Source organism: Haliotis cracherodii, unplaced genomic scaffold (genome assembly GCF_022045235.1).
Source record: "Haliotis cracherodii isolate W230 unplaced genomic scaffold, xgHalCrac1.p SCAF_29, whole genome shotgun sequence".
Taxonomy (NCBI): Eukaryota; Metazoa; Mollusca; class Gastropoda; order Lepetellida; family Haliotidae; genus Haliotis; species Haliotis cracherodii.
The window spans coordinates 1850611-1872587 of record NW_027266285.1 but is presented as its reverse complement, the minus strand read 5'-3'; the positions used below and the strand labels follow the sequence as shown (position 1 = coordinate 1872587).

Here is a 21977-nt window from a genome sequence, read left to right as displayed (position 1 = left end):
GAGGACCCTACCACTTCCAGGATACTGCCACTTCTAAGATCCTGCCACTTCTAGGATCTTGCCACTTCGAGGATCCTGCCACTACGAGGATCCTGCCACTACGAGAATCCTTCCACGTCTGGGCTCCTGCCACTACGAGGATCCTGCCACTTCGATGATCCTGCCACTTCTAGGATCCTGACACTACGAGGATCCTGCCACTTCTAGGATCCTGCCACTACGAGAATCCTGCCACTTCTAGGATCCTGACACTACGAGAATCCTTCCACGTCTGGGCTCCTGCCACTTCTAGAATCCTGCCACTACGAGGTTCCTGCCACTTCGATGATCCTGCCACTACGAGAATCCTGCCACTTCTAGGATCCTGCCACTACGAGAATCCTGCCACTTCTAGGATCCTGCCACTACGAGAATCCTGCCACTTCTAGGATCCTGCCACTACGAGGATCCTGCCCTTCTACAATCCTGCCAATACGAGGATCCTGCCAATACGAGGATCCTGCCACTACGAGAATCCTGCCACTTGTAGGATCCTGCCACTACGAGGATCCTGTCCTTCTAGGATACTGCCACTACGAGGATCCTGCCACTTCTAGGATCCTGCCATTTCTAGGATCCTTCCACTTCTAGGATACTGCCACTACGAGGATCCTGTCACTACGAGAATCCTGCCACTACGAGGATCCTGCCACTTCTAGGGTACTGCCACTACGAGAATCCTGCCACTACGAGAATCCTGCCACTACGAGAATCCTGCCACTACGAGGATCCTGCCACTACGAGAATCCTGCCACTATGGGGATCCTGCCACTACGAGAATCCTGCCACTACGAGTATCCAACAATTTCTAGGTCGTTAGGGAGTGTATATAGCTTTGTTATTTGGTTTAATTTGCTAGAACCTAGAAACATAATCAGGACCTCATTTAGTGAAGAAAGTACAAAAATCATTTTGTGCTAATTTTAAATTTTATCTATGTGAGCAATCGCACGTACTATTTCAAAAACGTGTGAAACGTATTCACACGTTTTAGTCTCATGGACTGCTTCGTAAGTTTGTTATAGTATACGAAGTGCTAATTTCAGAACAAACTGACAGGGACAACTCAGTGAGTCATTGTCACTGGTTATCAGACGCGTTGTTCAAACACATCTGTGGCGTCTTTCCATTGTTTGAACGCTCCATTATTTTTCAGGAATGGAGAGTTGCTTGTCAACTGTACAATATCTTGAAGCAACATTTGAATTAATTTCCTCTCGGAATAGACGGAACTATTTTTTATACTTATTAACAAGTGAATATTTTCATTCTTTTTCCGGAAACATGTGGCGCCATCGGGGTTCGAACCCGCATCGGGTATAGATTTGAAAACGTGTAATTGTCAGTCTCAGCTACTGCGGCACATGAAGTCATTATGTGAAATTAACTATTAAATGTTTTCATAATTTTGCATAATGCTTAAAAGCTCAAAATGATATGTATAAATTTTATGTTAGAGCAGGTTACCCACAAGAATGTTCATATTTATAGCAGTTAGATAAACCTTTGACGAGAAAACACAATTTAGGTCATATAAATATCGCTTGTTCGGGGCTCTATATTTCCTATTATACCCATCAGCATGTATTAACAATGTGCAAGCAATTGATAAATACTAGTTTAGGACCCAACGAAATTATGAAGAGCCGTGTACCATGCATTGTAAAAGTCAGCTCGCGACGGAGCTTGGCGCACGTGCAGCAGCGGCAGTGAACGCATTCCTCGTGCATCACCCAAGGGCAACTCACGAAGTAAAAATACAGACAACAAAGAGTTCAGGTTTATTTTTCAAATATTTTCAACTACAAAATAGTTTGTCAAAGTGTTAAAGTAGGGTTTTAAGCAGGGGAATATCCTCGTATCCCTGCGGGGCCTTTGTTCCATTATTTTTTTAAGGAATGGAGTGTTACTCGGACATTACCCTCTACTTCTATCTCTTACCAAGAATATATGTGCGAACAAAGAATCCGTTAGGACCTCAAAAATCTTGTACATTTATCCGTTTGGTTGGACCGTTGCTTAGGAAGACATTCGGATTAACAACTTTTCAATGATTTCTTCGTTTACCAGGTGTACGCTCATCTTCTCTGCCCAATGGGAAATAGAATTTTACAACTTTCAGGCTTGTTGAGCGCAGCGTTAAACCAGAAACACTCAATCATTCAATCATTTATTTAACCGACAGGAATGAAATAGTGTTGACAAACGATCTGTAGATCTGTAGATCCGAATAAGGATATATTGGCGCTCTAGACTCCTGGACACTCAAGACTTGGTAAAACCCGTGACGATCCGGGTCAGATTAGGTCATCAGCAACCCGTGCTTGCCGTAGGAAGCGACTAACGGGATTGGGTGGTCAGGCACGCTGACTTGGTTAATGCGTGTCGCCTTATCCAAATTGCGTGAATCGATGCTCATGATATCAATTACTGGATTGTCTGGTCCAGAGTCGATTGTGTACAGACTTCCGTCATACATGTAGACTATTGCTGAGTGCAGCGTTAAACAAACAAACAAGGCTCGGTAAGATTAAAGAGCTCAAAGGATATAAATGTTCCTATAAAATCATTTTGATCCATTTCCAGTTACTGATCGAAATGGGACAGGAGGGTAGATTAGTCTTTATAAAGTTCGATGGTTCGCCGTGACCCTTGGTTCGATTCTATACATTGCTACACCGCACGATATGAATAATGATGAAAACGAGGTAAAACAATACTCATTCGGTAAGTAGTGTTGGAACGGATAGTTTTAAACGTGAATATTGATATTTATAGTTATACTTATAATTATTCTGACCTACATTTAGGTTGTAGCAATGCATACAGACTGGTAATTGTACTTGTATGAGTCGTATGAATATTTAGTTTACAGTGCGCTGGCTGTGCTTACCAATACATAAACAGTCTGGGATGTTAACGTGTAGCATATGGGATGAATCAACCTTTAGTAAATCATGGCTTTGTATTTTCAGCATTTGCTCTATCATGGCAATAGATCACACATCAATGACGACAGCTAAGCCATCTGCTGGGTAAGTCGTAACTATAAATATATATAGACAGAACTTAGATTAAAAAGAAGAATGAATCTTCACCGTTCACAAATAAAGCAGCCACACAACCGCACGATTCCACTCAGTGAACATTTAGATACATGTGGAGGTGGCAACTTTTTAGTTTTCCCGCTATATAAGCTAAATTTTGATCTTGAACCTACATTGTTTCAAAAAGAGCAATATTTCATTCATAAATACGCGCCTAAGTTAAATGTAAAGGCGTAAATTATTTGTCCATTGTCACCTTGGTATTGTGACGTCATGGTTCTCCTAAATGTTATGACGTCACGTAATTATATAGTACTACTTCATGTCCATTATTCAGTTATGGCCTGATGAGACTCGTACGTGGTACAAGTTGAATTCGCTAGCCAATTAAAAATGTGTTCAATCTTACTCCACTTATTTAATTATTACAATAGTATTACTATATATCCCTCTCCCCCCCCCCCCCCCCCCCCCCCCCAACCCATCCCTCTCACCTTCCTTCTCACCCTCTCTCCCTCTCTCTATTGTTCCTTCTTTACTTTCCGAGGGTAGATATATATTCAACTTATTTATTCCACCGATGATGTGTAGGAAATTATTTCAATGCAAGTGATAAAGTTATCATTTTCTCTTACATAGTGTTTAATATCGAATGTGAGAAACTTACAAACCTGTAGATTTGATAAATACTTTTCCTCTAACGTTAATAAATCTTATTTCAATTTTATATAATATGCGACTGAATTCCAAATAATATACATTCCATTTTATCAAGAAAGCAAACTGATATGGTGCACAAGATAATAACGTGTCTATATACTGCGGCTCGGCCAGCATAGTACTTGCCACACATTAATATTCACTGTGCTTTATTCGGGAAACTGGCAGCTTGTAACCATGTGATTAAATACTGTTAGCATTAGATTATGTTTGACGCTTCAGTGACGTTTCTTGTCGTAGAATCTGATGGTTCGCATATTGTACCTGGGTGACTGTACTCCGACGGGCGAGGACACCCGTTTATTGGTTTGTCAGGTGTAGATTCGACAACTGTAACATAAACTTAGCGTAAATTCCATTCTCTTTATATGTTTCGTTTTCTTTTGAGCTTTCCTTCATGAATGGAATAGAACTGCATACAGATTGCTGTAAATGATCACGCTTCAGAGAGACAACTATAAACTACCATACCATGAACGTCCATACCATAGGACTTCAGAGAGAAAACTATAAACTACCATACCATGAACGTCCATACCATAGGACTTCAGAGAGAAAACTATAAACTACCATACCATGAACGTCCATACCATAGGACTTCAGAGAGAAAACTATAAACTACCATACCATGAACGTTTAGCATTGATTTTTTTATAGTTTTATTCACTGATAAGATGTGTCATAAAAAATGAATGCCAGTTCCCACAATTCATTTTCAAGATGTGACCATGTTTAAATGATTTACTTTCTGTGCTATCGGGAAAACCTTATATTGGTAGAGTTAATAGGGCAATGGAATGGCATTGAAGCATGACAGGGCATACATAATGAACCACGAAACCGATAGCCATTCATAGTGTCTGACGCGTACACGTGTCGTACAGCCGTATAAGTGGATGTACGGACAAATAGAAGAAAGGGTGTTTGGTTGTGGCTAACTGACCAAACGATGGCAGGCTGACTGACGATAATCGGATAGACAGGACGACGTACACGGCTATTAATGTAGATACATAAATAGACAAATATACCTAGGGAGATACTAGAGATGTAGTATGTGAGATAAGCAGAAGGACAAAGCATGCATATTGATTGATGGACAAAAAGTATAAACACAGATGTAGAGACAGCTTGTGGAACTACACTATAGGTAGAGTATAAAAGACAGATGCAGATCCAAATTACAGCGACAGGCGGATAGATAGATAGATAGATAGATAGATTTATCTCAGCTGCTATGTTCCATTCGAATATCTATCCGAATAACCGGCGTAACGGTGAACGCAAATCGGTATCATATCATATTTGAATTTCCATAACCTTGCCAATAAGTTCGTACGCAAAGCTTGGATACCGATCACAATAGTTGTCAATCGCGATCGTCCATTACGACCCGCTGCCATCGACACTGCCTCGTGACCTGTTATCAACACCGCCGGTAGGCTGCGTGCGCCTCTCCGCACGGCCAGTTAAGTGTGTCAGTGTGTCAGTATAACAGTGTGTCAGTGTTACAGCTAGGAAGTACAATCAGCCTCGGGCCAAGCCTCGTTGCAGTACTTGTCGGCTGGCCTACGCGATAGACGTGCATCCGTGCATTGTGCAGCCCTAGTCTTACAGCGACAGGGGACGTGGAACTCAGTCTCGCCGAGACACCCAAGGAAGACGGTCTAGCTTCACAGTAGTAGAAATCTAGGGAACCGTTATATAATACGACAGCAGTCTCTCTACTCACACCAGCTGATCGTACGGCAACCTGTGGATTTCTCCGTCTGACCACGGATTTCTCGGCTCGCGAACTTGTTCCGTGTAGCAGCTGATCTGTTCTCCTGACAAAAAGACTTATCTTCTATTTTTTCAAGATTCGGTCTATAAATGCTACTCCCAGAAGAAAACCCGTTGCAAACTTTGCCTCTGTCTAACCAGTACGGTAAGTTTTTACACTTTTTTAAAGGGGCATTGTCGATGTGTATTTTGGAGTGTTGGGATTCTCTTTTACATAAATGTCAGCCCAGTCCATGTAATGTAGCACTGATTGATGATGCATGTTGTATTTTGATGAACATTGTCATTTGTCAGAACAACTTGTTTCGTTGTCACACGGAGTGATAGATGTAATACTATCGCCTTGGGACAACTGTTATACTTTATGTTTAAGAGTGTTTCGTATTCCGTTTTAATAACTTGATTTCATTTATGCTTCATTTGATGCTTCCTCTACAGAGGCATTTTCTCAAACTGAGGTTGCGGCCACAAGTTTGTTTGTATTTAGATATTGAGGTAGTACCGAGTACACGATTAATTATGCCAGTTTTACTCTTCGTGTCCCTCAGTCCTGTATATTGTGCAAAAAACTGAAACTTGAACTATCTTGCTTTGAAGAAATCACTTTGTCAATAGCTGCGTTTGCTATTTTCTGTGAATGAATGTTACTGTCTGACCTATTTGACACCGCGGTGCCATGGCAACCACACTAACATGTCCATATCAAATAATTCGTTTAATTTTGATAAGATCTAGCATTTTTTTTATCACACGTATTTTAAAGAATATATCTAAGGAAAATATGTTGTTTCAAACATAAAATGCCTCATCTCATCATTAACTTAAGAATACTGACTAAACGAATGCCATTTCTATATCTAAATAAGTATATGCCAAAGTAGGTACCCCCCTTTTGTTTTAAAATAATTGAAAGAGTATATTAAATGACGTATTGTAAGAAAACGAAACAAATACAAAGAAGTAATTATGATATTTCTGTATGAGTCAGTAATATAATTCATTGGTGTAATATTCTTCATATTTTAAACATGGAATTATGTATTCATGCTCTGTCTGATATTAATATACAGTTAAGACGATGTGTTTAGGATTTCAAATTATCAAGTTAAATGCACTCGACTGCATCCTATTCAGTCGATAGTCATAGAGACGTCTGCATGCATTAATGATGTGACACATGTTCCTATCTCTATGTCTACTCCGGCTACATTGTTATCTGACCATAGCTATTTTGTCCATCGTTTATAAAGCTATGTTTTATAATGCTTGGAACATTTCATTTCATGTGAATATTTCGTTTGTGTCACCTGCGTGAGCAGATCCCTGCCGTAACATGGACACGAACTGAATTGAACTACACTTTAATGCTGTAACCAATAAAGGGAATATCCATTGATTTATCAGTCCTTCTGTGTCAATTCCAATTTGATTAAATTAAAACGCGGACTTTTACTTCTGACAACAAAACCTATATTGTAATTAATAAATCCGCTTAATTCACAAATAATATTTGCACAAAGAATTGCCAGATGACAAAAATAAAATAAAATCATATTTGGCCAAATGTTTTTAATGAAAGACTCTTTATAATAGAACAACATGAATGTGCCATACGTTACACGAGGAATGGAGGGAAGATTTGAATCTTGCTCGGTATTTTATTGGGTGGCACAAACACAGTGTTTCACACAGGTGATACGATGTGCGAATTGTGATAAAAACTGCACACCAGCTGTTAATAAAATACGTAAAACGTAGAATCTGACTTTGTGCGACACATTGTCTCAATCAATACAAACTACAATTAAAATGGCGGCGGCATGTGTTGGATTTGGCTTGATGTTATCCATGAGTAATAATTGTTTCTGTATGTCAATCTGTGCTCTGTTGCGTGCTGCTAAGTTTCACGTGTTTATGAGCACAATGACATTAATTACACTTTTTGTAAGTGTCACTGGTCCTGGTATTGACCCCTAGACACGGAGTTGCAGGTATACAACATTAATGAAACATGTCTCTCTCTCTCTCTCTCTCTCTCTCTCTCTCTCTCTCTCTCTCTCTCTCTCTCTCTCTCTCTCTCTCTCTCTCACACACACACATATCTGCATCATTTCACCTTGTCACCTTGTCCCACCGGCTTGCATGCATAGGTGTCACACTTGTTCAATGACCAGGAAGTATTGAGATCAATGGGAGAAGTTTAATCAACTCAAGGTATAAATATTGTTTTTCGTCTTTGCACAGTGTCATTGTAAATTTAGGGATATACTTCAAGTATACAAGAATGACATTAATATCCGTATCCTTCTTTTGTATACCGGAAATCCATCAAATGTGTTATTTTGTGTTTTGTTATCTTGGAGAGCTCATTCCGATCCCAATGGCGTTTGTCCACGCACCCTACCATAGATGCATTGGTTGACTGCCGCTCCGTGGAGCTCCCATTTCCCTTTCAACATTACATGTGAAAGCATGTTACCTTGGCTGTAATCATTATAACAACCAGGCAAAACATTGCAAGACGCTTTATATAATTCAGACTAGCTCAATGGGTTGTGCAGCATCTGTCAAGAGAGCTGGAGTTTGATGGTTCGATCCCCAATCTTGCCGCGCAATACCGAAAAGTTACCCTGTCTGGCGCTCGGGATTAACGGGATAAAACAAGGACTAGCCTGCTGGGAGTCAGTATAATGTGTCTGAGTGACATGTCCATGTTAAACTGTGGCGTGGTAGCTCAGTGCCACACACTCGTGCATGCACGTCGCTCTATACATGAAATAATGTTGAACGCGATGTTAACCCTCTCTTCACCTCACCTCAGACTAAAAATTTCTGTCATTGTCAACATATGCCGCCACCCTCTGATGCCTATTCAGATTATTTTTATGGACCAATATGTTAGCTAAGAGGTTGCTAGGTTTATATAACGCCTGCCATACGTTTTATAGTACGCGCAAAGAAAACCTTTCACTTCACACAATGCACATACCCAGACAAGCTATTTTCACAGAACAAGGTGTGTTCTATATGCCTTGTATGCCTGATCTGTAGACCCATATGCTTGAAAAAGGTACAGTTGTGTCTATTTATGATCAATCCCTTGTCATGCATACAAATTGTTGGTGACATTATGTACATACACTCATACAAAGTGAGTACAACAGCCCACTGGGGTATTATTATTACTAGGACTGCAAAACTATTACAAACCAAACCAACACAACTTGAAATAACGTTGAGAAGATGTATACTGGTAGATGAAATAGGTAGAATAAATGTTTTGTTTTGTTTTTGTTTCTTTTATCCTTAATGTGCAAATGTAAGTATGTTATGTTTATATGTGCTGTATTATCAATTATTTATTACTGTTACTGAGAGTGTTTACTTTCTTTGTTAACTGTCAATGAAATAATGTTTCGTTTACATTCGTGACTTCTTAGTGAGGTTATAACATAGTATTACAGACATTGCCAAGCCTTTGGGGTGATCTTCGTCGACCGTTTATTTCATTTTTATACATTTGCAATGGATCCGGGCACCACGATTTAGTTTCTCAATCCTTGACAACGTAAATTGCCATTCGAAGTAGCTCTCCTACAGCAGTAAGCGAGTTGCTTCCAGCAAGCCTTTAAAACCATTGTGCATCCAACATGTGCCTCTACAATGTATATTAATATTCTTATTATCATATACAGACGGTAAATCACGAAAAGAGATTTGTAGTCATTGTGGTATCATCATATATTAATAACTTTAGATACACGAGGTGTATCCATACCATGTGTGCAAATGTACAAGCTTATCTATTCCTTTACGTAATTATCATCATCATCATCATCATCATTATTATTATTATTTGAATTATTATTATTATTTGAATTATTATTATTATTATTATTTATTTTTGAATTATTATTTGAATTATTATTATTATTATTTGAATTTTAATGTATTGATTACTTCTGTAAGACATCATAAAAATGTCTTTAGTACTTTCCTGATACAGTGAAAGTGATACTGGCTCATGGAGAGGTACAGATGATGCGAAACAAATAAAGGTGCAAACACTAAGCGAAAACATGTACACTCCTCGACTGGTATGATTATGTAATCCACGAGCACATACTTTTTCTGGTAGATATGCCAAGGCGTGTTAATGTAGAAACTTAGAAACTTAGAAACTTAAACTAGTACTTATTTAATAAAGAAACATTTTTTGTCATTCATTTTGTTTTCCAATTGATATGAAAATGCTCTTTGTTATAATGTCATAATCTATGTGAGTGTCTTAGCAAAAAAGATATTTTAATCTTATGTTTGTATTATACTTAGTAAGGACTGTAGAGGGAAACCAAGAAAAGTCTTCCTAATGTAGTAATATTTTGTATGGTCCTATAATGAGAGACCCGCATAAATGTAAAAGCTTTGATTTGTTTTCTGGTTTATTTCATCATATTTTAAACACGCCCGTGTTAGGAGTTAGGAGCTGAATTCCAATGGGACTAAGATTCATATGAGTGTATAGAATAGTTTCAACATTTGAGAAGTATGTATACCATATATTTTAATCAGCTTAACTAACTAACGGATGCTATTCGTTAAAAAACGGACAAATTTCGCTTAACCTTGACTTTTGTCTGCATAGGAGACATACAATATTTCTCAAAATGTCATATCTTCCATGGGATCAGGTTATCAATTTGACAAAAAGATTATCATGAAAAATCATTTAACTTACAGAAAAGAGGTACCACAAGAAAATCTGATACTGTAGAGCATGTCTGTTAAATGTTCATAGTTGTTGCTAGTTTAGTATCAGAAGGTATACGCATTTAAACTCCTTTAATAAACTTTGCTTCTATTTCCTCGACCGATTCCACCGTTTGAGTCAATGGCATGTTGAATGCTTATGCTCAATGGATCAGGATTAATCCACGGTTCTACTTTTTTTAAACCAATCTGTTCTTAACGTAACCAACCTGCTTCGGATTGCGCGGAGGCTTCACAACTTCCTGCCAGAATCGGAGGAGTAAATCAGATTTTAGAACGTCAACAGCACATCACATCAAATATAAACTCTTCAGACAAAAATATCAGATGCTACAGCGGGTATAATATAGGAGCATCTGCGTGATACGCGGATATATCAAAGTTGTTCCTTTAAAATATTTAGCGAAATTAATGTAGGTCAAAGTTATTAAAAAAAGCTCATGGTTCCAATGACTTGATGGTAATTCAAGATCATTTTCCCGTTATTGGTACATCGGGATTTACAATTGATTTCCAAAGGCGATTAAGGTGCACACAGATATCAAGGTTTCGAATCATCGTGTAAATGACTGTAAACACTGTGATCATTTTACATGGTAATAAACAGGCTAGTAGTGATTGTTCATACTAGCAAGAACATATATTACTTGAAAAGGGTTGATCCACGTTAGGAATCATTTGTGAGAAGATCTTAATAGTTTTGTTTACTCCCACATGTATTTGGAAACAACCCCACACAATAGTTTTTGTAACGAAGTTTAAATTGAACAAAGGTAGTGACCTGATTTACTAGAGAGAACAAACGTACGGATATCCTAGAAACTAATGATTAATAGTTCCGTTGAATGAGGAGGTTATGCAGGAATAGGAAGTTGTGTACTATGATTCCGGTCCTGGAAATACAACTTCGTTTTTGTTTTTCGAATTTCCTTTTTAAGTTTTCTATATTTAACACATCCTCCTAATGTCGGTCCTACATTTAAAACATCATACGATGTGTGAATAATGATGTTTATGATGCTATCCGCAATGTAGATTTGTGATAAAGAGTAATAACGTGCATACATTTTTTTAGATGCATATTTTTACAGCCTGTCCTCCCGTATGGCATCTGTAATACTGCTTTATTTGTTTGTTTATTTGTTTGTTTGTTTGTTTGTTTGTTGTTTGACGCCGCATTCAGCAATATTCCAGCTATATGACGGCGGTCAGTAAATAATCGAGTCTGGAGCAGACAGCTTTAAGTCAGTGGTTGTTGAAATCTATGATCACACTGCGTGCGCCATATGTTATGTGGGCTTGAGACATCGTGTAGGGATTTAAGTAATGACTTAAGTTTAAGTGTTTCAAATTTTCAATGTCGGAATGTAAACTCAGTTAACAATCAATTTGAAACAACATCTTCTTGAATATGCTGCATTTCACGGTCTGGTGCTACCGTTGAAAATGTTTGTTGAAAATTTAGGAAATATTTCTTTTTAAATGCCTAAGAGTGTCCATAAGAATTGATTACAATGTTATTATTACTTATTATATTGCCAGAGATTTATTAATCACATTAGGACATTGTGCAGCTTTAATTAACAGACCAAAGTCCACGCATTTCATATTGGAGCGAATCTGAAAGGCTACACAGACAGAGTGTTATTCACCGAGGGGCGACTTCCATGCGCATTGAAACGATAGCTATATACATATGTAGCTCTCGCACCACTAAGGCGTTCCCAATTTACATACCTTTCTTTAATATCTACGGTATGTTAAAAGTATCAGAGCATGATCCACATAGTACAATATACAAAGGCGTAATACAAGCCTGGCCTAAACAACCCAGGTCGCTTCGTCCCTCGGTGCACGGATTCCAAACTGGAGGGTCTGTAATAGCTAAATATAGATTTGTTCTAGTTTCAGGTTAGGCCCAGTAGATCAGTAGGTCACCTGCGATCTCTTGCCAAGGTCGTGGCAAGTTGCCTACAAACTTTAATCATTCTTGACCTAAATTGAACCTGGCTGTATGCTCCATACACCGTAGAAAAGCATGGCGTTGAACAGGTTGTTGGTTCGAAGAGTAGTTCTGCAAGGTTTGACATTGGACGCAATCGACTTGATCTATATGAGGCGTAGATCGTGGCATTCTTTCGTGTGTACCGTTCCATTGCGACGTTCCAAGGTTAAACACGCGATATATTTCACTGTGTATAATAGTGTTAAACATAGATCGGCCTGCACCATTGCAGTTTATCTACATAATGCTCAACCATCAATGTGGTAGGTATTCAACATCAAGATAGATTCAGCAGGGGCTGTTATCGTGTTTATCAGATTACATAGTGATCAATCAGAGAAACGCATGGGCACAACGTGAGAACGAAATGTCTCCAACATGTAAACTTCGATCCCACATATTCTGGTCAATATTGCGCGTTGCTATGTATTTTCTAGTCGCAGTTCACGGTGATGTCTCGCTTTTCTTATTATGAAGCTCATTTTATGTTCATAATATGAAATAATATTTTGACTTTCATAATTATGCAATGTCAAAAGTTATATTTGAAAGGCAATAATACATTATATATTCAATTCATATCACAATATATTACCCCGATCAGACGCCAAGTCTTCTTGTTAAAGTACATTTGTATATGGTGAGTGTGGTTGCGAAGACAGATTTTCAAAGAGGGACGCGTGTCTCTCATACAAACGGAGATATTTATATCCTCAAGGTGCGTAGGTTATGAGGTAAGGTTACATTACTTTCAAATCGCAAACAAAAGTTACAGCAATATATTCTTGAAGTTGTGTGTCCGTCCAGTATGTGTGTGCTGGAGGAAGGGTAAATGAGTTAAGCTGCCTGTGAAATACTTCTTGAGATTCCAATTTGCTTTTTAGAAACACGTTTGCATTGTTTACTGTGCTAGTTGTTATGAATAACGTGGTACAGTATGAATTGTGCGACCAAGTGTTAGTTCGTGGCGTGAAGACGTATTGAGGTAGATTTATAGTGTTGTATCATGCCGTGTGAAGTTGGTAGTTTCATTTCAATCTTGTCATTTTTGAAAGATTTTGGGAAATGTGCCTTAAGTTCATAAAGGATGAGATAAAACGCCTATCATCTTGCAAAAATATGAAAGGAGATGCACCCATGATGTCTAGCGATAAAAACATATCATATATTGACAGATGTTACAGTGGTGTTTGACACGAACAACATTTCAATGAATAAACTAATACCATATATATATTCTAATAGCATGAGAATTATACCTTATAATAACGGATAGATTAAGAGTTAGTGGTCGGATTAATGTTTTTTTTACAAATCGAATGGAAGTACATTTCCTTTGAACAACGAGAACTCGACTCTCGACAATCTCAGTTTGTTATACACCAGCCTTGAATCAGACAGTCACGCACTTTTCTTCACACAGTAATTAATGTTCAACAACTCGGTTAGAATTTCGTAATATGCCCGGTGCTATTAGGTGGGTCTCGGCATTTACCGCGAAATCACGTGTAGGAAACGACCTTCCCCTTCGAATTGCTCATTAACGGACGCTAGATCTGGGGCAGACTGATCTTGATTGTGGATCGATATCTCTACGAACTGACCTAGTTTCTGCTGGGATAGTGGTACTGATGTCTTGTTAATATCGATTTGTGCTGCCGGCGATTTATCTAACGCTGATAAGGTAGAAGACCAGTCTAATGCTCTCAAAAAATGAGGTTACATCGTACAGAAAGATGGCTTGTCTTTGAAAATCATTTGTGAAATGAAAGATATGCCAGGCTTCATGTTGTGGTCGCGGAGTGGAACAGGCATATGCTGATTTCTTGGAAACGGGTAATATAACCAATAAAGATTGAATGAGTGAGTGGGTTGGGTTTTACCTTGCTTTTAGCAATATTCAACAAAATCGTGAAGGGGGACACCAGAAATTTGCTTCACGCATTGTACCCATGTACCCCGTGATACAAGACCGTAGTGAGAGGTGTGATGTATAAATACTATAGCCAAGCTGTATTGATTAGTTTGCACTCGCATACCTCTGGTTTGTTTCCTGATATGGTTGAGGTTTATGAATAATTCGTATCAGCCTGCTGTCAATACGACAGTTGTCTGTGGATCACTACATCAATTAAAAAAACTGGTATATATATATGGAAAACATTAACATCGTGTACGCTTCTATGTGGTAGTTAACATTTCCAATGCAGTATGAAACTGTTTTAACTGTTTTAACGTGTTTTAAAGTGTTTCCTCACCATTGTTCTTATTTGAACACTTTTGTGGAAATGACGAGCCTCACGGGGCATATAGGCATATTCTACATCACGCTAACAAATCAACGTATTTCGTGTATAAGGATATGACGAGGTTGATGAGTTATGCTATGACGTCTCAAGTACACAAAGCCAATGAGGGTGAGTTGAAATGTGGCCATTTTGCGATATCTCTTCTTTAAGTTGACATATAGCATCCCTCGTTTTTATGCACCATCAAATGAAAGCATCTTGTATATGAGGATAGAGGAGAGCGCTTGAGCTGCTTGTCGTATATGCGTATTTTGCCTCGCCTACAGTTTCTGAATAATGCATAGCTTCAATGTTGTATGTCAAGGCCATCGTGCAGCTTTACGACAGAAACCCGATAAGCTGCGGTCGAGCTAATGGTTTAACCATACACATACAGTCCAACCCACTGCAGCTGACCTAGTGATCTCTCATCAAAGTCTTCTTGCTTTGACCAGGAGATTCTGGCTTGACCCGAGAATTCGCCGCAGGTCATTGACTCAACTAAGAGAATCGGGTTAAAATATTCCGATGATAATGCCAGTATCTACATGGTATGCTTATGAGGAAATTCGAATTATTTAATCTTAATTATGAACCATAATACATGATGCTTCTTGATTCTTGCTATACGGCCTTTGAATAATATAACATCCATATGCGTTTACAAAATTAATGTCTGATTCTTGAAATTTAAGGCATTTTTTCTTGAGGCCAGTAATCATTTCATCCTTGGATAGGTTTAAGATGCTACAGTCTCATTACGTGGCTTGTTGCGCAGAGATTGCAGTGGCAAGATGCAAGATGATACACTATCTATGTATATAAATCAACGAAGACCCTTTCGAGAAAGCTCTCAGGGATGAGTTTATTCATTATTGAAACACTCAAATGAATTATCACAATGTGTTGCAGCCTTCGTCTTTTCACAATCTAGGTTGTTTGGATGAGGTGAAGGATATCTCGCAGATAATCATTTGATATCAGAGCAGATTATTTTTTCAGATCAGCTGTTGTTACGTTCAGCTTCATGTCATCGTTATGTTTTTGTTCTCAAATCAACTGAGCATATGTTGAACATCATTACGTCACGTATGCTACTATACATGGATGTTTATTCGATTTCATTGTAACAATGTGAAAGAGAAAAAACATTACATTGTTGATCTATGTTCTAAATTTTGTTTAAAAAGGTAACAGTTGCCGAAATACATGAAAATGTCGCATATTGTTCTAGGTTTGCAAAATGTACATAACATAAAACATTTTATGTTGCATTGTATGCATGTAACTGCATTATTCATTTACGATTCTTTGTCAACGCGCTGCTGACTGTTTCCTTTATGTTCTGTGCAAGATTTAATGACGGGAGCCAGTTTTATACAAAACTTATTTCTTTAAAATATGTTATATTGTTTGTGATATCATTCTAAATCAAAGAAAGAACTTTATGAATAAACGCATAACACTGTGCCAAACATATTGGTTATTCTACCGTTTTACATTTCCTGGATAGGTTTTAAGGTTTAAAACACCCCACATCATCCCCTGATCAGAACAGAGATTGATATATGATGAAGTCGTTTATGGAGAATAATCTCCGATTTATTAGTAATGTCCCCGCGGTAGAGAAATATTGTATTGTTCATATGCCATTCATGTATAACTATAGATCCCGATATAGCGAACTTTCGATATACCGAACGTATTCTAGTCCTTTCAACTGCGACATATCAAACTTCACTGCATTTAATCTATATTTACAGTGTTGAAAATTTTGAAATCCCAAGCAATTTTTAACAAAGTATACTTGGTTTTTTTTCAGATTTCCTTGCGGAACTGTATGACAGTTATTATGCCTACTCCGCGTGCCTGATGCCCCCCAATATGTGCGTTGAGGCCTACACCACCACAATGTCTGAGGGTAAGCACAATATGATGCCTTATGACGACTCCCTGCCGTATGGATCTTCATTTCACAGGCAACTCGTAATGTCGTCGCCTTTACCCAGAGAACACCCTTCCAGAAGCCCAAGCGTGTCTTCAGATGGAGGAAAGGTGAGTTGTCCCCCTTTATACTTGTTATTCCGGAGTTATCCCTCTTTGGTTGTATTGGAGTACACTTTACAGCATAGTAAGGATTATATTCATCAAGCTGGATGGGTGGTAGTCCTTGTTTCTCATCATGACAGTCGTTAAGTGAGACATCAAAGCCAATCTATGTGAAATGTCGTAAACTTGTCATGTTTAAGTGCGTATTGTATTATGACTTCATGTGTCAACGATGCCTACGGTTGAATGCTTTACAGCTTTAAAATGGCACATTAAGAAGTGAGGTCTTATGTATCTCACGTCAAAGTTAATCCACTTGTGATAATTTGTCACGATCGCACATCAGTAAACTTTACTCTCACAATGCCTTATAGATTCTGTTGGATAATACAGTTGAATTCAAGTGGTTCATATAAGACCAAAAGAAGAGCTGTGATGGAAATGTTATAGGTTGTTCGGTGTACCAGCAAGGAGACGCAATGAGAATACAATAACAACTTTGTATTGTGTTTAATTTTCAGGTCAGGCGGAAATTGTGTTTCATTTTTAATGTGAAAAGGATATGATACAAAAACATTGCTTTATTTCCCTGTAGGTGAAGCCTCAGTACACAGCTGAGCTGGATGTCCTCTGTCGGATTTGTGGAGACCGAGCCTCGGGCTTTCATTACGGCGTCCATTCATGTGAAGGATGCAAGGTACGCATTTTCAAATGACGCAATACATTGACGTTATCGTGCAAAGTTTTGCTAAAGTATTTTGTTACCATCTTGAATATACAAGATTATTTTAATATTAAAATAAAAAAATAAAAAAATGTGTATTTCCAAAACGTGTGTTGGTCACTAACCACATAAGTTATTTAATAAATAAGAATGCGATACACAATTCCAGTTTACCTATATTGGATGGGAGAAAGCATCACCAGGTATTACTTATTTCTCTTGCAGGGATTCTTCCGGCGAACCTTAAAAAAGCAACTGACATATCGACCGTGCCAGATGGGATCGCAATGCAAAATAGATCAAAACTCACGAAACAAGTGCCAGTACTGCCGCTACCAACGATGTCTCAACGCAGGCATGTCACAAGATGGTATGCATATCTGTTCATCGCAATCAGCTACTTGTTCGTCATTTAAAACTATTATGTGTAACACATTTCGCAAACATACATATATACACACAACACTTCACTCAGACATACCTACCCTCGCTTAACACACACACCTGTCACACAATACACAATGCACAAACACACAATAACGTGCATGATACAATTACGCACAAATTATGGTCAGGAAAGGATTAAACACTTGAAAACGGTAATTACGTTTATGATAATAGGACATTGAGCATTCATTAATACACATCTAATTGTTATATGTCCATGCACAGATGCAAAACTACCGAAGCGCATTACTATTTACTTATGGTGGAACATTTTAAGGAATTTGAGGGATCGTGAATAAACATGAACAAACGTTTAATTGACAAAAGACAATGGCATTTGTTCGCACCGAAACATTGTCTGAAGTAATACAATGTATCCAACTCCTTCAGCATTGAGCAGAATATACACGATGCTTTTTTAAAACCCTATAAAAACTACAAATTCCATTTCTCTTTTCTGTAAATTATTGAATGATATACAGAATAAGAAATTGTTCTTAATGCCTCAGACACAAGCATTTCAAAAACAAAACGAAGACATATATTCTTGAAATAACATGTCAAAAACGGCGGATCAGTTGCACTAATTCCTTTTCCCTTCCTTCCTAGCTGTTCGGTTTGGTCGCATGCCGAAGGCAGAGCGAGAGAAGCTAGTTGCTGACAAGGAGGTTCTATGTAATACCGACGGCAAAAGAATAGTGGAGCTGCGATCTCTGTCTGACCTCATCACAGCTGCTTTCAGAGAGATTTTTAGTGACACTATATTTTTCCAAAGGGAACACGGCCAACCACCTACCTCCATACATCTGGATGCTCATGTATGTTATAGTTTATAAATGGTATTTAGTTTCATTTCAAACATCGAATAAATTTTCCTCACAAGAATTAGTGTTTTTGTCAGTGTGCTGCCGATGTTTGTAGACGGTACCAATAAAAAGTCGCAGACTTTGCTTGTTGTTTTGGGGGGTAGATGAATATAATAGTATCGACATTTAGTATTTTAGTTCCTTACCATAACATTTGAATAATCTTAAAAATTATTTATATCAAAATCTTTAATGTTGACAAATTATAAAATAATGATGTTGGATATATGATGAAATGATTTTGATATTTCCATGGTAATAGCATTAATGTCATATTCACTACAATGAAAACTATAAGTTTCTAAAGGCCTGGAATGGATATGACCTCTCAAGAACTACTACATGTCACTTAAAATGGAATCATGTCCACGTCACCGAAACGTGTTATATTCTATTCCAGATGATGGACACAGAAGATCAGCAAACTATAATGGACGGCATGAGTTCCGAGGAGTTCCACGACAGACAGATTTTCGGCTTGTACCAGGAACTAATCCTACCCGTGATGGAGGCCAGTGTCAAGTTCGCCAAGAAGCTGCCTGGGTTCACCAACATCCCCATGCATGATCAGATAAACCTCATGAAGCGGAATGGATTCATGGTTGTCCAAGTCGCGGTAGGTTTGGGATTTGAGTGTTATGTGAGACAACTGAGGCTCCTTGTTGCGACTTTTCGTTTCGTTTCGAAATATTTGATGTGTTAATACATGATAGTTTCAATTGTTTTATTTACATGTAAGGGCTCCGTATTACGTCCGAAACAGTCAATTAACAAAGTTTGACAGAGATTAATGTAACTATGCGTGCCTTATGTCATTATCCTAAATTGAGAAACAAGTGCAGCGTAAGGGAGAACTATCATTACTATGGATTTTAAGCATGTTCAAATGCCTGAAAGACGAATGGACCGAACACAACATGAGATGTTTCGTGTTCTTGTATCAATTGTTTACTATTATTATCATTCGGACACTTTTCAAAATAATAACGATAGTTATTGTATTAATAATGACACGTTTATTTATAATATTGAACACGTTCCTAAATAGAATTGTTTTGCTTTTTTGCAGTTGCATTCAATTATAGACAGAGAATTCATCAATTTTTTCACCCAGCGAGGGTCTTTGCGGTTGAGTCGGATGTCCCCTATGTTATGTGAGGAGATTAAGTCACTTTTAGAGAGGACGATTCAATGTGCAGACAGAATCAACTCCATGCAGCTTCAAACGGCGGAGCTTGCCCTCTTCTGTGCCATACTTTTAACTCAAGGTACGCATCGCGTATTTATGCTATGATTTAAATTCATCAAGGAAAAACATACCAAGTAAACACATCGAGATATCGAGAGTTTTGAATATGATTATATCGTTAGTATATGATTGGTGGTTAAATCTGGAAGTAGGTCATTTCGAGATCTCCAGAGCTAGGAGATATAATATATTGGAAACACTCGAGACCCAGACCGAGTATTCGATATTCCCGGCGTTTGGCGATATGTGATATTATTTAAAACGTATCATAATGGTATGAATAGAAGATATATGTTCTTTAGCAACAAACATAATATGGGATATCCAGATAGGTGGGATTTTGCGACATGTGTACAGTTGAAGTTATTCGCAATATTCATTGTTTTCATATCAACCTTTTCAGACATACACATAATATTCTAGAAGCAAGGAATTAACTCTCTATCAACAATACTAATTATTTATGATATTTGTTTGAAGCATTTTCATGTGAAAATATATATGTTGATTATAGTGACATATCGAATAAAATTAAACGTTCAGACACTCCACTTCCCGGACGATCCATGTAATGGACGTCTACTTATATCCAAAAGGCTGACGTAGATTCATTTATCAGAGTGATTCACTAGGAAGGCACCGTCCGGATTAATAAGGTTTCTCTGATCCATCTTTTCACATAAAAAAACGTAGACTGACAATGGCGAATGATGCTGATCAAGTGACATTATTTTCCAGAATCTCCGAATCTGTTGAACCCTTCCTTGGTTGAGGACTTGCAAGCTGATCTTATAGAGGCCCTACGGATAGCGCTGAAACACAACCACCCCAAACAGACCGTTCTACTGCCCAAACTGTTGGTTCTAATCTCAGATCTTATTCAAATTGTGGAAGAGTTTCGAGACCATCTCAAGAAAGGACTATACGACAAATCCGGTGATTATTCAAATGTTAAACCTTTACTTCGGGAAATATTCGATTTAAGCTGAGCTGGAACAATTAACAATTCTGAACAATAGATTGTCCAAGATCCCCGTAACAGACCTTTCTTTGTATCTGTATGTTCAGATATTAATAGTATTGGTGGTATTTAATTATGTGGCATTTTGTCAAAGTAGAAATATGACTTTGTACTCAGCACCTTATCAGACTTCCATAGAATGTTGATTGTGCGGCCAGCTATGCGGTAATACGGTGAACGTACTTTGGCTCCGGTTTTATGATGCGAAGTATATTTCCATTTTATGACTTCAATCTCCTATTTGTTAACTGAAAATCGTATTCATCCTAAGCCTGCTGTTACACAGTGGGTTGCTGGATATATGGGGGAACTCGTTTGTCATCATACTTTGTACGTAACCTATCATTAACTTCGGTCTCACGGTCTAATGGGGGAAAGGTCTTTATTATCTTTTTGGCATAATTGGCTGTACGTACATTCTTATGGAAACGAATGTCATATTTTCAGACGCCTATATCAGAACCTCATACAAAATAAGTTTTATTAATTCAGCAGAAATGAGATAAGGTATAAAGAGAAGTGTGTAGCAGATGGTCAACTACTGTGTTAGAGGTAGAAACTGCAAGTAAATGCAGCAAGGTTGACTGATCAGTTCAAATGGACAGTCGCTACATATTTGTTCTTATTATCAAGCTGTGAACGTCAGTTTGAAACGTCACCAGATTAAGATATCATATTTTATCATTGTACAAGTTCAAAGCATAATATTGTCTCATATTCACAGAAGTCATCATAGCTCAAATTGTTATGAAATACAATATTTATTTTTTCACAATATATTTATGTATTTTAAATGTAATCAGAAGTATGTCCAATGTCAAAGATTTTTGACAGTGGATTGGAAACGCGGTCAAGATCAACTATTGGTTCATACGTTCGATAGTGCCTCCACGAAAGAGGTAATACAGGATTTTACAAGATGGGACAATTCATTTCTTGTGTTTGAAAAAACGGGAAATGGCAGCTACGG

The 21977-nt window shown here is 37.9% G+C and overlaps 1 protein-coding gene across 1 annotated transcript; it reads left to right on the top strand.

Annotated features, from left to right (window-relative positions):
- The first annotated feature begins 5462 nt into the window (after nt 1–5462).
- LOC139473455 (peroxisome proliferator-activated receptor delta-like) lies at nt 5463–21148 on the top strand. The gene is made up of 8 exons (XM_071256038.1): nt 5463–5733; nt 16474–16706; nt 17296–17397; nt 17650–17794; nt 18481–18689; nt 19138–19353; nt 19807–20005; nt 20725–21148. The coding sequence occupies exons 1-8, from the start codon at nt 5679–5681 to the stop codon at nt 20973–20975; spliced, it is 1410 nt and encodes a 469-aa protein (XP_071112139.1). The 5' UTR covers nt 5463–5678; the 3' UTR covers nt 20976–21148.
- The last annotated feature ends 829 nt before the right edge of the window (nt 21149–21977 follow it).